The following is a 14,729-nucleotide window of genomic DNA, read 5'->3' on the forward strand; positions in this document are numbered from 1 at the left end:
CAGGGACATGGGCAGCTGCGGGGGTGGGAGGTGCTGGCTTTTTGTCGCCAGCCCTTCCCCTGTCAACTCAGTGTTTACTGAGAGAGGAGAACAGCTCTTTGCAGAGGACCTTTCTCTCTACTTCTCCAAACCTTGCAGCCGTCACTTCTCATCCCTCTTCCTCCTTCTCTCGTTGGAAGAGGGGGTTTTTATCGGTCACCAGGGCCCCTTAATTGGACTTAGGAGTCTCTGATTAGCCCGAGGTAACCTCTTTTCAGTTCATAGGGAAAAGGGCCTTCACCATTCTAGGACTGGTAGACCTCCCTTCACCAGCTCTGAATCTGTCACCTATCTGCACCTCCTTCCCACACAATACTATGAGGTTGGGATCTGTGAGAAACAGTTTATCCTCCCAGCATTGCTGGGCCTGACTCCTGCCCTGTGCAGCACTTTGCAGTAAAAGGGTTGTAGCAACAGGAACTATCTTGTTACTCTTGCATTTTTTTCCTTTGTTCTGGTGCATCCACTTAAGAGGCATATGGGCAATAACAAGGGTAAACCTCTGTCCGAGCAGATAATACCAGGGGGTTTCCATGGCCCATTTTACCACAAGGCACTCCTTCTCCACTACGGTGTACCTTTCTTCTCTGGGTAGGTGTTTTCTGAGGTACAAGATGGGGTGTTCTTCCTCTCCTTCCAGTTGAGAAAGTATGGCTCCCCACCCTACTTCAGAGGTATCCATTTATAGGCTGAATTCCTTCTCAACATTTGGAGCTACGAGCACTGGGTTTACTGCAGATGGCTGTCAGATGTGCAAAACCTTATTCTGCTGCACCAGTCCATTTTACCATGCCTGGGCCTCTGGTCTTTATCAGATCTGTCAAAGGGTATGCCCTGGTGCCAAAGTGGGGAATGAAGTGCTCTAATATCGCACTATCCCCAGAAGTATTCTGACCAGTTTCTTACTGAGCAGTTGAGGCCAACTTTGTATTACCTCTAACTTGTTCAGCTGGGGTTTCACTATGCCCCTCCGTATGATGTACCTGAGGTATTTGGCTTCTACTAGCCCAGCGGTTCTCACACTGTGAATTGGGAACCCAAAGTGGGTCACAACCCCATTTTATTGGGGTCACCAGGGTTGGCATTAGACTTGCTGGGGCCCTGGCCTCAAGCCAAAGTCTGAGCCCCACCGCCTGGAGCCGGAGCCAAAGCCCAAGCCCCATTGCTCAGGGCCAAAGCTGAAGCCCTAGGACTTCAGCCTTGGGTGGCAGGACTCAGGTTACAGGCCCCCTGCTGGGGCCAAAGCCCTTGGGCTTTGGGTTTGGCCTCCTCACCTGAAGTGGCAGGGTTCAGGCTTTGGCCCCACCTTTGGGGGCAGCAGGGCTCAGGCTTAAATCCCCCCTGCTGGGGTTGTGTAGTAATTTTTGTTGTCAGAAGTGTATCGCGGTGCAATTAAGTTTGAGAAATTGGCCATGCTTATGTACTTATGTCCTCTTGAGCTGCGGTCACTCCTCTGACTGCGCTGTAGATGTCCCCTAAGTGAATTAGGAGCCTACACTAGAAATTTTTGCTGGTATAACAATGTTGATTGAAGGTGATTTTTGCGACATTTCTGTGCTAGAAAATTCCATACTGTGGATGCAGTTATAGTGACGTAAACTTTAACTGTTATAGCTTATTTCACTTGGGGAACTAAGTGGGTGGGTGAGATTCTGTGGCCTGCATTGTGCAGGAGGTCAGACTAGATGATCATAATGGTCCCTTCTGACCTTAATATCTATGAATCTATGAAACTGGCATAAGCTACACCAGCAAAAGTATTCTGCCACTGTAAACTGCATCTGCATTAAGCGGGCTTTAGACTGACAAACCTTTTAAGTCCAGCAGGGTTGCTGTTATCTGTGCTGTAAACCCTCTGTTTACTGGTGTAATGTTACACTTTGGGTGTGGTCTGCAGTTTCCTGTCAAGTTATTGCTGGTGACTACCAGGGCAATTGCCTCCACCAAAAACCCTCCCAAAAGGTAAACTCTTATTAAACACTCATAAGAATGATGCTAAAGCGTTTGAAATGTAAAGCAGTGAGTAAAGCTTTTGTTGTAATAATATCCCATACCCCCTTTCTCTTACAGAAGTGTTTTCTCTTGGGGGAACCCCTACTTCACAGCATTTGATGGTATTAAAGGTATGGTCCTTTTGGGGAGAAAAGTGTCAGTTTCAATAATCTGGAGCGATGGTTGTTGCTGCTGGAGTCTAATCCTGTTCCCTTTCATACAAAACAAGACGAGCTTGTTCTGAGAGAAAGGTCAAAAGGTAGAAAATGCAGTTTCCTGTCTCTGGTGCTCACACTTGTAGCCTTGCTGCTGGAAAAAAACAAGCCCAGCATTGTGCTCTGAGCCACTTTGATAGGAGAGATTCTTTTACCAGGCTGTTTAAGGCGTTGTGTTTAGCTTCTTATCCAGTCAGGCTCACCGCTTTGTGGAGTGAAGTTTTTCTTGATGACTCATCCAGATTCTTACTACACAGAAGGCAGAAAGAGAAGTGAAGAGAGGGTGCAAGGTGAAACACCCTCACAACTCAAGTGTTGGTCAGGATTTACCCTGAGCCAGTGGACATGGCAATGTCATGTTCCTACTCTCTGGCCTGGTCTGGTCAGGGCACCTTTCAGGGTCAGGACAATGAAGGCCCAATGGTCTCAGGGTAGGTCCCACGGTGAGGGTGGAGATAGGGAAGTAGCCACAATGCTAAAGCTTGCTCCTTCCAGCCCACATCTCCAGCTGCTCGACCCCAAACAACATCCAGAAAGGGGGTGGCAGCCTCATCCCAGGAACACTATCCAATCAGAATGAATCTGGGGCTGATTATAACTCTGAAACATTTCCTCCCATTTCTAGAACCTTTCATCTCACCTTCCTGCCAACCCAAGCTGCCTTAGAGTCCAAGACCAGAAGGGACCATTTGTGACACTGGTCAGAGAACTTCCCCAAAATCGTTCCTTGAGCAGATCTTTTAGAAAAAACTTCCAGTCCTGATTTGAAAATTGTCAGTGATGGAGAATTCACCATGATCCTTATAAATTGTTCTATTAACTAATTATTCTCACTATTAAAAATTTAAACCTCTTCTCATGGCTCCTTTCCCTGGAACAATCTGAGTTCATACCAGTCTTTCTCCATCTTCTGCTGGTTTCCACGAACAATATGATAACCTAGCTGGTCTTCTGTTACTCCTTTAATGTGGGTTTCTTGTGCCATGGGGTGGGGTGTGTGGTGGCTAATTGGAGTGAGTGCTTCTTGTGAGCAGACATCTGAGTTTTCTGAAGTACAGCTGTTAGTGCTCTCTGAAAGTCATGAGAATCAGCCCTACTTAGGGAGATCAGGGAAGGGGTTTTTGTGAAGGCAGCTGCGTTCTTTAACCCAGGGCACATTTTTCTGATCAATCAAATAACAGAACCAGGCTCAGCTTGGTGGATTAGAAATTCACTTCACTTTTGAATTCACTGTACTACCAACTCCCTAGTGTTCAAAAAACCTGAGATTAATCATGAACTGTTTTAAACATAATCATGAATTTTGGGTTCTTTCTAATTGCCTGTTGGGTTTTAAAGCTTTCAGATGCCCTCAAACTTTTCACCATAGCCATGAGGGCTAGAAATTTATTTATAAAAATAGAAAAAGCTAATAATAATATGTAGCTCTGGTAAAGCACATTTCATCAGTAGATCTCAAAGCACTTTACAAAGGAAGGAAGTATAATTATCCCCATTTTACAGATAGGGAAACTGAGGCACAGGGCAGGGAAGTGACTTGCCCAAGGTCACCCAGGAAGCCAATGGCAGAGTTTGGGATAGAACCCAGTCCAGTGCTTTACCTCCATGACTCCCAGACTTGGGGTTTTAATAAAAACACCAGCTATTGTGAGATTTATGATCAAATTGCAAAAGCTGGCAACTTCTCCCAAGTGAAAGATGAATGAAGCAAGTTTCATCCATTTGAAGAGAGTGGATACATTTTAAAACCTTACCTGTTCCTCTGATATGGATGAGTGACTAAGAAAGAGCCCTGAATAAATCAACCAATTTGCAATTCTCCTTCCAATGTATAACATACAAAACAGATCCAAATCCAGTATGCAGGCATCACTTAGTATTGATGCCCCTTTTCTGGCATTGTGCCCATCCGACACAGCTTCCTGCATAACCCAGGCCAGAGATTCTCATCCACTAATTTCTGCATCCAGTCCAACAGTTTCTGTTTGACCTATAGCATGCTTTAAAAAGACACTCAGTCTTGCTGACAGACTCCATATTTATTCAGAGAATCACTCTGTTCACAGCAAATGTTTCAATGGTTCATTCCCCTCCTGTTAACATCTTGAACCTTACTAGTCTGAATTTGTCTCGCATCCGCTCCCAGCCATTGTCTCGCCTTCTGCTTTTGTCTGCTGGATCTTAACAGAGCTGTCTATGTCAGCTATGATCAAATGACCTCTTAGTCTTCTCTTGGATAAACTAAATTGTGATTCTTGCAGTATTTGGCATTTTTCTTAAAGCTCCCAGACTTCTGTGATTCTGCTGGACAAATTTCTCAGCTTTCATTACAGAAAAAAGAAAATTTTTACCCTTCATGGTTGTAAAGAAAAGCTTGAAAACCTGCATCCTAAAGACTCCATCACCAGCATGCAAATAAACACAATCCCAAAGGTTTTTTTTTTTTAAAAAATTCATGATTTTAAGTCAATCTCGTGATTTTCTGCTGGCATGATTTGTTCAGCAAAACAGTCTGAACTTCCCGGAGAGCTGGAGAAATGACTATGTTAGATAGACCAGGGTCCTGGGCTCCCAAACACCCTGATTCATTCTATGATTTAACAAATACAAAAGAAGTCCTTTGGCATAAGAAAGTGAAGGGAAAAAAGGCACAGTACTGTCCAAGTCCACTTTATAATAAGCGGAATTGGGCTTGTTTCCCACTTTAATTTTTGGAAAGTTCCGGGTTGTGGTTTTCTGGTCTTGTTTTATCTGGAGATCACTTATTTGCGCTTTTTTATTCCACCCCTGCTTCTGCCTTCAGAACTAGGTGCCTGGCCAGCCACCGATGCTCTCCGGCCGCCCAGCGAAGGCGGTGCTGTCACCAGCAGCAGCGCAAAAGTAAGGGTGGCAATCCACCATGCCATGGCACCCTGACTTCCGCACTGCTGCCAGCAGCATGCCCGGCCAGCAGCCGGCGCTCTCCTGCCACCCAGCCAGAGCTAAATTTCTGCTGGGGCTAGCCGGGCCTGTGCCCAAGCACCTGTTTCGTTACACATTAAACACATGAAATCAATGAGTTGTAGGCACCCAGGTGATTTAGAAAATAGATGCCTAAATGCCTTTAAAAATCTGGCCTTCTGTGTCTCCGTTCCCCATCAGAACAATGAGTTAATGGCCCTGCTCTGTCTCACCGGGGGATTGTGAGGATAAAGACTTTAAAGATTGGTAGGATATTATGGTGATGGGGTGTGGTGGATTACCATATAGGCCCCACAGGTACACCGGCACTCTGGCCCCGCCCCCTGCTGCTCCTTCCACCCCGCCCCCAGCCCCACTTCTCTGCCCTGCGCGTCTTCTTCCCTCTGAGGCCCCGCCCCCAGCCAGGCTGGAAGACAGTGGGCACCTGCGTAGAGAGTGAATGAGAGTATCCCCACCCCCCGCCCGCCCACCCCCTGAGTCTCTTTTCCCCCCCTTCCCAAGTGTAGCCAGCCTGAGCCACTTGCCCAAACCCCCTCCTGCCCTAGGCAGGGCTGGCCTGAGCCCTGCCTTTTGCCACCCGTGAGCCCCACTACTCCCCCCCCCCAACTCCATTTTGGCAAAACTGTATCATTTGTGCTGTATGGCTCTTGCCAGCTGGTGATCAGTTGACAAGAGCAAATGGGACAAATCCAGTTTTGCCAAAAAAGTTGGGACATCCAGGGCCAAAACGGTAGGTATGGTTACCCTAACAGGGGTCCCCAAACTTTTTTGTTGGGCCTCCCCTTACCTGGTCCGTGCCCCCCTGGGAGCTGGGGCCAGAGCCGGGAGTGGGAACTGGGGGTTGCAGTGGGGCCAGGGGCTGGGGTCAGGGGCCAGGAGTGGGGCTGTGGCTGGGAGTGATGCTGGAGGTGAGGCTGGGGGCAGGGCTGGAGTGGGGCCAGAGCAAGGACGAGTGCCATTCATTCCCTGCCCCCACTCCCCCCCATGTGAGCTGACCTGGGCCCCACTGCACTCACAGTGACCAAAATGTTCCTCCGTGCCCTCCTAGGCTGAGGTAAAAGTCACCCAGGGAGCCCAGGCAGCTGTGAGGAGACCATGCCCTCCGTGTGCCCTGGGTGGGGGACCAGGGTGCCCAAGAGACAAGAGCAGCCCCCAGCCCATGTTCCTGTCCCCCACAGTGCATTGCCCAGGGCAGATAGAGGGTCCAGGGCTCCCCACAGTGCCCCAGGCTCCCTGGGTAGCTCTTACCCTGGCCCTGGCTTCTGGCCAGACCAGAGGGCAGAGCCTTGGAGGAAGCAGAGGAGCAGAGTGTGGGGCCCTATGGCAGGGGGGATGTTGGGGGCCCCAATGTCCTTTGTGCCCAGGGGGCCCCAATAAATCTTAATCCACCTCTGGTGATGGGGTCTAGATAAATACCTAAGACCTGGTCTACACTTAAAAGTTTTACCAGTATAACTACTTTGGTTAGAGATGTGATTTTTTTTTTTCTGAAATAGGTATACAGGTAAAAATTCCAGTGTGGACACAGCTACACTGGTATAAATGTGGTGTTTACCAGTATAGTCATTCATCTTCCTGTATTGAACTGGACTTGATGAACTCTCAAGGTCCCTTCCAGTTCTACGATTCTACGACGGCACAGCTATACTGCTGTTAGCATCTTTATACTGCTATAACTCCGTCCACACTCGGGGGGAGGAAGTGGGACCACGTTAGCTATACCAGCAGTGTTAAAAAGCCGGACAACTTTCTAAGGTAGATGAGGTCTTCGATTCATAGATTCCAGGAACAGAAGGGACCATTGTGGTCATCTCCTCTGACCGCCTGCGTAACACAGGCCAGAGACCGGCCCTGAATCATTCCTAGAGCAGAGTTTGTAGAACAAACATCCAGTCTTGATTTAAAAATTGGCAGGGATAGAGAATCCACCGTCACCCTGGCTGAAAAGAAAAGGAGTACTTGTGGCACCTTAGAGACTAACAAATTTATAGGAGCGTAAGCAGTGAGCTGTAGCTCACGAAAGCTTATACTCAAATAAATTGGTTAGTCTCTAAGGTGCCACGAGTCCTCCTTTGCTTTTTGCGGATACAGAGAACAGGGCTGCTGCTCTGCACCCTGGGTGAGTTGTTCCAATGGTTAATTACTCTCAGGGTTAAAAATGTACACTTTATCTCCAGCCTGATTTTGCACCGTTGGATCATGTTATACCTTCCTCTGCTAGATTGAAGAGCCCTTCGTTTGTTCCCCCTGGAGGTAGGAGTCGAGATTGGGATCAAGTCACTCCTCCGTCTTCTCTTTGCTCAACGAAAGCGATTGATCTCCTTGAGTCCGTCACGATAACGCCTGTGCTCCCTGGGGCTCTGTCTCTGGCGTTGCAAAGGAGGGAAGGATTCGGGCTAGATCTGACTTTGTGCCCTGTGGGTCTGTGCTCGGGGTGCCGGTGGGGAAAGGGGCCAGCGGCTGCAGCCACTAGAGGGCCCCGGTTGTGGCTAAGAGACAGGAGTCTGCTCTCTCGGCTCAGCTTACCAGGGCCGGCTGAGCTTCCGCTGCCGCTGCATCCGGGCTGATGGTTGGCCGCTGCTGCCCAGCGGGGTCTGGTGCGCGGCTTCCCAGCTGCGGCAGGGACCGTCGCTGGCTGGGCCGAGCCCCCCGCCGGGCTCTGCCAACCCTAGCTCCAGAGCCCAGGTGACAGAGAGCGCAGGGGGTGGGGCTCTGTGCAGCGCCGGACGCCGCGAGCGCCCAGAGCGGCTGCCCGAGGCAGAGCTCGTGGCCCTGGGGAGGGGAGGTTCCCCGCCGAGGGGGCAGGGAGAGAGAGACTGAAAGGGGAGAAACAAGTGGAGAGAGGGGATCTGCTACCAGCAGCTCCCCTGGCATTGCGCCACCCCTGGCACCCCTGCACACACTGACACGCTCGCAGTCGCACGCACACACTCGCCGACGCCGATGGGACCTTAGCACACCCACAGGCTGACGCGCTCGGGCACCGTGGCGCACACAGACCCATGCACGCATAGGTACTCTGACACTTCGCACAGACGCACAAGTCATACACATGCACTGTCTGACACACAAACTTACACAGACACCCTCAGGCACCCACCCACACTCTCACAGGCGGAGGTCCCAGTTTCCCGTCCATTCCCAGGGCTCCCTCCGTTAGCTCCGTCCATTCGACAGACTGTTGGGGTCCGCGGAACAGGACGTATTTTATAGATGCCAAGGCCAACAGGACCCGTTGTGCCCAGAGAATCTCCCCCAGCAATTCTTGCACCTGGCCCAGTAACTCCTGGGTGAGCGGTACCTCCCACAGGGCGCGTACCCAGCCCCAGCGGGCCTCTAGCTCCCCATTTGTGATGCCATGTCCCTGGCACATTCCCTGAAACACCTATCAAGCCCTGAACTCACCTTGATTCTTTCCTTCACATTGAGCTGGATTCCCAACAGCAAATCTGACGTGGTTCCCCAGACAGAGGGAAGGGAAGAGCCACGTATCCTGGATTTCTAGGGTCTGGGCATGGGGTGGATTCTCCATCACTGGAAGTCTGTTAAAATAGAGATGCGGCATCTCTTTCTCAAAGTCAGGAGTCACTGGGCCAGAGGCAGGAATGACTGGGGGAGATTCTCTGGCCTGGGTGAGATAGGAGGCCAGGCTGGAAGGGCACAGTGGGCCTTCAGGCCTAGATATCTATTTCCCTAGAGACAGCAGCACAGCGGAGAGGTACAAAAATTGAAACCAGCTCAAAGTATTTGTGAGTGCAGTGAAACAGCTGGGATCCCACAGAGCTGCCGTGAACTTCCACAGCTCTGCCCCCATCTCAGCCAGGCTGAGGCTGTACCCAGCAACTGTGGCAGGCATCACTGGAAGTCTGGCAGCTGCTCCCCTGCTCTGCTACCTTTCCCCTGGGTGTTTGGAAGAGACATGGAGGCAGATGTATTGTCTTCCTGCTTCCCCTCTGGGAACTTGAGGGGTATCCAGCTGCCGATTTTTTTTTGATCTATCCAACAATTATTCCTTTCACTGCCTTGGCCACTCCCCATTGTGAAGATCTCCTTTGTGTCCCCCACCATTGCCCAGCGGAGGGACTGACTCACATCCAGATTCTTTCTCGTCCCAGCAGGAGCTGAGATTTAAGAGCGAGGATGAGGAGGGAATCGGCAGCAGGGAGGTGATGAGACAATGGATCCAGATGGGACCGCCTCAGGAATCTCTGAAGCTGATGAACACCAGAGTCCTGGGCAGGGAGAAGCCCGCAAGGATCACAGCGGGTTGGAAGAGCAGGCAGATGGCAATCCTGACACTGTCAGGAGAAGTTTAAATGTCCAGGATGGCAGCCTGCCAGGGGAGGACCCAGCCACATGGGCTGAGCCAGGGGGAAGCCCCAGTGGGAGCTCAGAACATAGGACCCAGGAAAGAACCCAGCTGCGGCAGAAGTCCCATCGCTGCCCTGACTGCGGGAAGGCATTCAGCTGGAGCTCCCACCTCATTCAGCACCAGCGGGTCCACACAGGGCAGAGGCCCTACAAATGCCCCGACTGCGGGAAGGGCTTCACCCAGAGCTCAGACCTCATTACCCACCAGAGAACTCACACAGGCGAAAAACCCCACCGCTGCCACCAGTGTGGGAAGGGCTTCACTGTCAGCTCGGGGTTGGCCCGGCACCGGCGAGTCCACACTGGAGAGCGCCCCTACAAGTGCCCTGAGTGTGGGAAGAGCTTTGGTCGCAGCTCCAACCTGCTGACCCACCAGCGCACGCACACAGGGGAGCGCCCCTACCAGTGTGGGGAATGCGGGCAGAGCTTCAGCCTCAGCTCCACCCTTGCCAAGCACCGGCGGCTGCACACGGGGGAACGCCCCTACTCCTGTGCCGACTGCGGGCAGTGCTTCAGCCTGGGCTCCACCCTGGCACTGCATCGGCGCAGCCTGCACACGGGGGAGCGCCCCTACCAGTGCCCTGACTGCGGCAAGCGCTTCAGCCGTAGCTCCAGCCTGACCACCCACCGCCGCAGCCTGCACACAAATGACCGGCCCTACAGCTGTGCAGAGTGCAGCAAAGGATTTGGTCGCAGCTCAGACTTGCTCGCCCACCAACGCAGCCACTCCACGGAGCGGCCCCACCGCTGTGCCCAGTGTGGCAAGGGTTTCGCCCGCCGCTCCAATCTCCTGGCGCATCAGAGCAGCCACACTGGGGAGCGGCCCTATCCATGCGGGGAGTGTGGGAGGTGCTTCAGCCGGCGCTCCGACCTCGTCAGCCACCGCAGGACCCACACCGGGGAGCGGCCCTACCTGTGCGCCCAGTGCCCCAAGAGCTTTGGGCAGAGCGCCGACCTGCTGACCCACCAGCGTACCCACACTGGGGAGCGACCCTACCGCTGCCACCAATGTGGCCAGAGCTTCAGCCTCAGCTCCAACCTCCTGGCCCACCACAGGGTTCACACCGGGGAGCGGCCCTACCACTGTGCCCAGTGTGGGAGGGGATTCACTCGCAGCGGCAACCTCCTGGCACATCAGCGGCGGCAGCATGCAGTGGGAGAGACCACCTGATGGCACAGAACACATGCAGGGAGAGAGAGCCCACCTGAGGGCACAGTTCATGCTTGGGGAGAGAGAGTCCCCCTGCCAGCACAGAACATGCACAGGGGAGAGAAAGAGAGAGTGACCGCCTGATGGCACAGAACATGGCATGGAAGAAAATTATCTTGAATGCTTATGACTCAATGTCCTAAGAGATAAAGAACAAGAAGGGGTTATTAGTTGGTGTCTGCTACAGACCACCAAATCACACTAGGGGACAGGGAGACCGGCTCCTTATACAGCTATCTATAATGTGTAGATAAAAAAGCTGCGTGATCCTGGCGGATTTCAATCTGAGTGACATAAGCTGAAGGTCTCATGCTGCCAGTACTAAAACATCCTTGAAATTTCTAAATGTTATAGATAATGTCCTAATTCAAAAAGTGTTGCATCCAACATGGGGGAATTTATATTAGACCTTGACAGATAAAGAGGAAATAATCACAGAACTAAAAATTAATGGTAACTTAGGTACAAGTGATCATGACTTGATCAGATTTATACTGTGCAAACGGAATGCAGTCCAGACCAGTGATTTATATATATATACTTGGTGCTTTAAAAGAGCCAATTTCAAAAAGCTGAAAACAATTATGAACCAAATCAATTGGGAGGAAGAATTGAATCAGAAAAATATGATTGATAATTGGGAATTGTTTAAGAACACTTTATTAGATGTCTAAAAAGCCAAAGTCCCACAACTGAGGAAGAAGGCCACTGATCTGGTTTAGCGGGGAAGTGAAGGCAACTGTAGAAAATAGAAAAAAAAAGGTATATAACAAAATGGAAGAAAGGGGAAGTTGATGAATATAAATCAGAAGCTAGGAATTGTAGAAAATTGATTAGAGAAGCAAAGGGAGGCAAGGAAAAACCTATGGCCAGCACAGTTAAGGACCATAAGAAGGAGTTTTTAAAGTATATTAGGAACAAAAAGAATCCTGACAATGGTCTTGGTCCATAACTAGATGGAAATGGTAGAATTGTCAATAATAATGCAGAAACGGCAGAAATGTTCAACAAATATTTCTGTTCTGTATTTGGGAAAAAATAAATGATGTCTTATATCATATGATAACATTTCATTCCACTAGTGTCTCAGGAAGATGTTAAACTGTAGCTACTAAGGTCAGACATTTTTAAATATATAACTTGCATCCAGAAGTTTTAAAAGAGCTGGCTGAGGAGCTTGCTGGACCATTAATCGTGATTTTCAATAAGTCTTGGAACACTGGGAAAGTTCCAGAAGACTGGAACAAAGCTAATGTTGTGCCAATATCTAAATAGGATAAATGAGATGACTGGATAATATGGGACTGTCAGTCTGACACTGATCCTAGGCAAGATAATAGAGCACTTGATACAGGACTCGATTAATAAAGAATTAAAAGAGGGTAATATAATACGTGCCAATCAACATGGGTTTATGGAAAATAAATCCCGTCAAACTAGATATCATTTTTGATGGGATTACAAGTTTGATTGACAAAGGTAATAGTGGTTGATGTAATCTACTTAGACATCTGTAAGGCATTTGACTTGGTACCACATGACAGTTTGATTAAAAAACTAGAAAGATATAAAATTAACATGGCACACATTAAGTGGATTGAAAGCTGACTCACTAATAGGTGTTAAAAGGTAATAAGTGGAGAATCATCCCTGAATGGATGTATTAGGGGAGTCCTGCAGGGATCAGTTCTTGACCCTACCCCATTGAGCATTTTTAGTAATGACCTGAAAGAAAACATAAAATCATCACTGGTAATGTTCGCAGATGACATAAAAACTGAGGGATGGTAAATAATGAAGAGATGGTCGCTGATTCAGAGCAAGCTGGATTGCTTGGTAAACTGGATGCTAGCAAACAAAATGTGTTTTAATCTAGGAACACAGAATGTAGGCCAGACTTACAGGATGGGGGACTCTATCCTGGGAAGCAGTGACTCTGAAAAAGATTTAGGGGCCCTTGTGCAGAATCAGCTGATCCTGAGCTCCCCTTGCAACGCTGTGGCCAAAAGCACTAATGCAAATCTTGGATGCATAAATGGGAATCCCAAGTAGGAGCTGAGAGGTTATTTTACTTCTGTATTTATCACTAGTGGAATTCTGTGTCCAGTTCTGGTGTCCACAATTCAAGAAGGATGTTTACAAATTGAAGAGGGTTTCAGAGAAGAGCCATGAGAATGATTAAAGGATTAGAAAACCTGCCTTATGGTGATAGACTCAAGATGCTCAATCTATTTAGTTTAACAAAGAGAAGGTTAAAAGGTGACTTGATTACAGTCTATAAGAACCTACATGGGGAACAAATATTTAATAATGGCCTCTCCAATCTAGCAGAGAAAGGTATAACACGATCCAATGGCTGGAAGTTGAAGTTATACAATTCAAACAGGAAAAAAGGTGAACATTTTTAACAGTGAAAGTAATTAGCCATTGTAATAACTTACCAAGGATCGTGGTGGTTTCTCCATCACTGACAATTTTTCAATCAAGATTGGACGATTTTCTCAAAAATCTGCTCTAGGAATTATTTTGGAGAAGTTCTCTGGCCTGTGGTGCTCAGACTAGATGATCACAATGGTCCCTGCTGGCCTCGGTACCTATGACCTTGTGCAAGGAGAGAGAGAGAGACCCCCTAACACCATAGAAGACGTGTGCGGGGAAGAGAGAGAAAGAGACCACCTGATGACACAGAACACGTGTCAGAATGTGTGTTCTGTGGTCTCCATTGCAGAGGCAAGGTCAGAGCTTGGCTGGCAGCCAGACCCTGCTGCTGGGCCATTCTATCCCCTGCTCATCTGGCATTTGTCAGACTTAGATGGAGATGTTCACCCCCTGTGACAGCAGTGGGGACAATGACAACACACTGATGGGTCCGAGACACGGGCCCTGTGCCCTGCCTCACAAGACAAGATGTTGGCAGAGGAGGGGTACCCATTATGGTCCCTGGTCATTGTATGCTTTGCTGGAGCCCTAAGCATCAATCACAATGTGAACCAAAAGCTGTGAACTAGAGGAGGCCTGGCTTTGGTAAAATGGTAAAAAGCCCCCCTTCCACCCCCACCCCCCAACTCCCAATCTGGTTTGCTGGGATCTATTGGCCTCATCGTGCAGGAATAGAATAAAACAGGAACCTTTCCATTAGCTCTAATGGCCACTGAATCTGTATCTGACTATACCCATACACATCTATCTATCAGATTGCACTAAATTAAGTTTATGGTTTAATTTGGTTTCTTACTTTGAACTGGAGCTAATAAAGCAGGACCGAGTTTCCCAGCATCGCGTTGCGTCAACTTCTTTATCCTGAAAGCGAAAATACTTGTGATTGTAAGTGGGGGTGAGATAGCACTTGCTGCAAAGCCTGTTTTAGGGTTTAATGATAGATTCATAGTGAGGAGCAAAATTTATGTAGGTGGCAAATTATCCCACATCTGCTAGGTTCTTACACTTTTCTGTGTAGCATCTGGTGCTGGGCACTATCAGAACCAGGAGACTGGATAAGGTGGACCTCAGCTCTGATCCCGTTTGGCAATACCCATGTTCCTACCTCTGCTGGACCAGATAATTTGCACCCAAGAGTTTTAAAAGAATTGTCTGAGGAGTGAGAAAATGTAGATATAATTGATGCCAACCAATATGGTTTAATGGAAATAACTCATCACATGGCTTGTATAGGTGGTCACAAATTTTTTAACACAAAATATATTTGGTTGAAAACAAAAGAAATTGTGAAAAAATATTGGCATTTTTGTCTTCTGTGAAAACTTTGACTTTTTAATAATTTTTTTCTCAAACACGGTATAGAAAACAATATATCTATATCAGCCCTTCCCAAACTGCAGCTGGGGTTGTGCCGATCCCGAGTGTACAGATGATTCCATTTTGCTCTGCACAGCATGCCCTCACATAGACGGTGCATGCGATGTCATGGGCATGTATGCGGT

General features: G+C 48.9%; 1 protein-coding gene across 2 annotated transcripts; it reads left to right on the forward strand.

Annotated features, from left to right (window-relative positions):
* The first annotated feature begins 7,662 nt into the window (after window positions 1-7,662).
* LOC144930690 (uncharacterized) lies at window positions 7,663-14,061 on the forward strand. Of its 2 annotated transcripts, none has more exons than XM_078853465.1 (2): window positions 7,663-7,892; window positions 9,323-14,061. In XM_078853465.1, exon 2 carries the CDS (start codon window positions 9,385-9,387, stop codon window positions 10,747-10,749), a length of 1,365 nt encoding a protein of 454 aa, XP_078709591.1. In that variant the 5' UTR covers window positions 7,663-7,892; window positions 9,323-9,384; the 3' UTR covers window positions 10,750-14,061. The 2 variants fall into 2 exon arrangements, with proteins under 2 accessions (XP_078709591.1, XP_078709590.1); XM_078853464.1 differs by having other exon boundaries at window positions 9,326-14,061.
* Window positions 14,062-14,729: the final 668 nt, after the last annotated feature.

Source organism: Lepidochelys kempii, chromosome 6 (genome assembly GCF_965140285.1).
Source record: "Lepidochelys kempii isolate rLepKem1 chromosome 6, rLepKem1.hap1, whole genome shotgun sequence".
Lineage (NCBI taxonomy): Eukaryota > Metazoa > Chordata > Testudines > Cheloniidae > Lepidochelys > Lepidochelys kempii.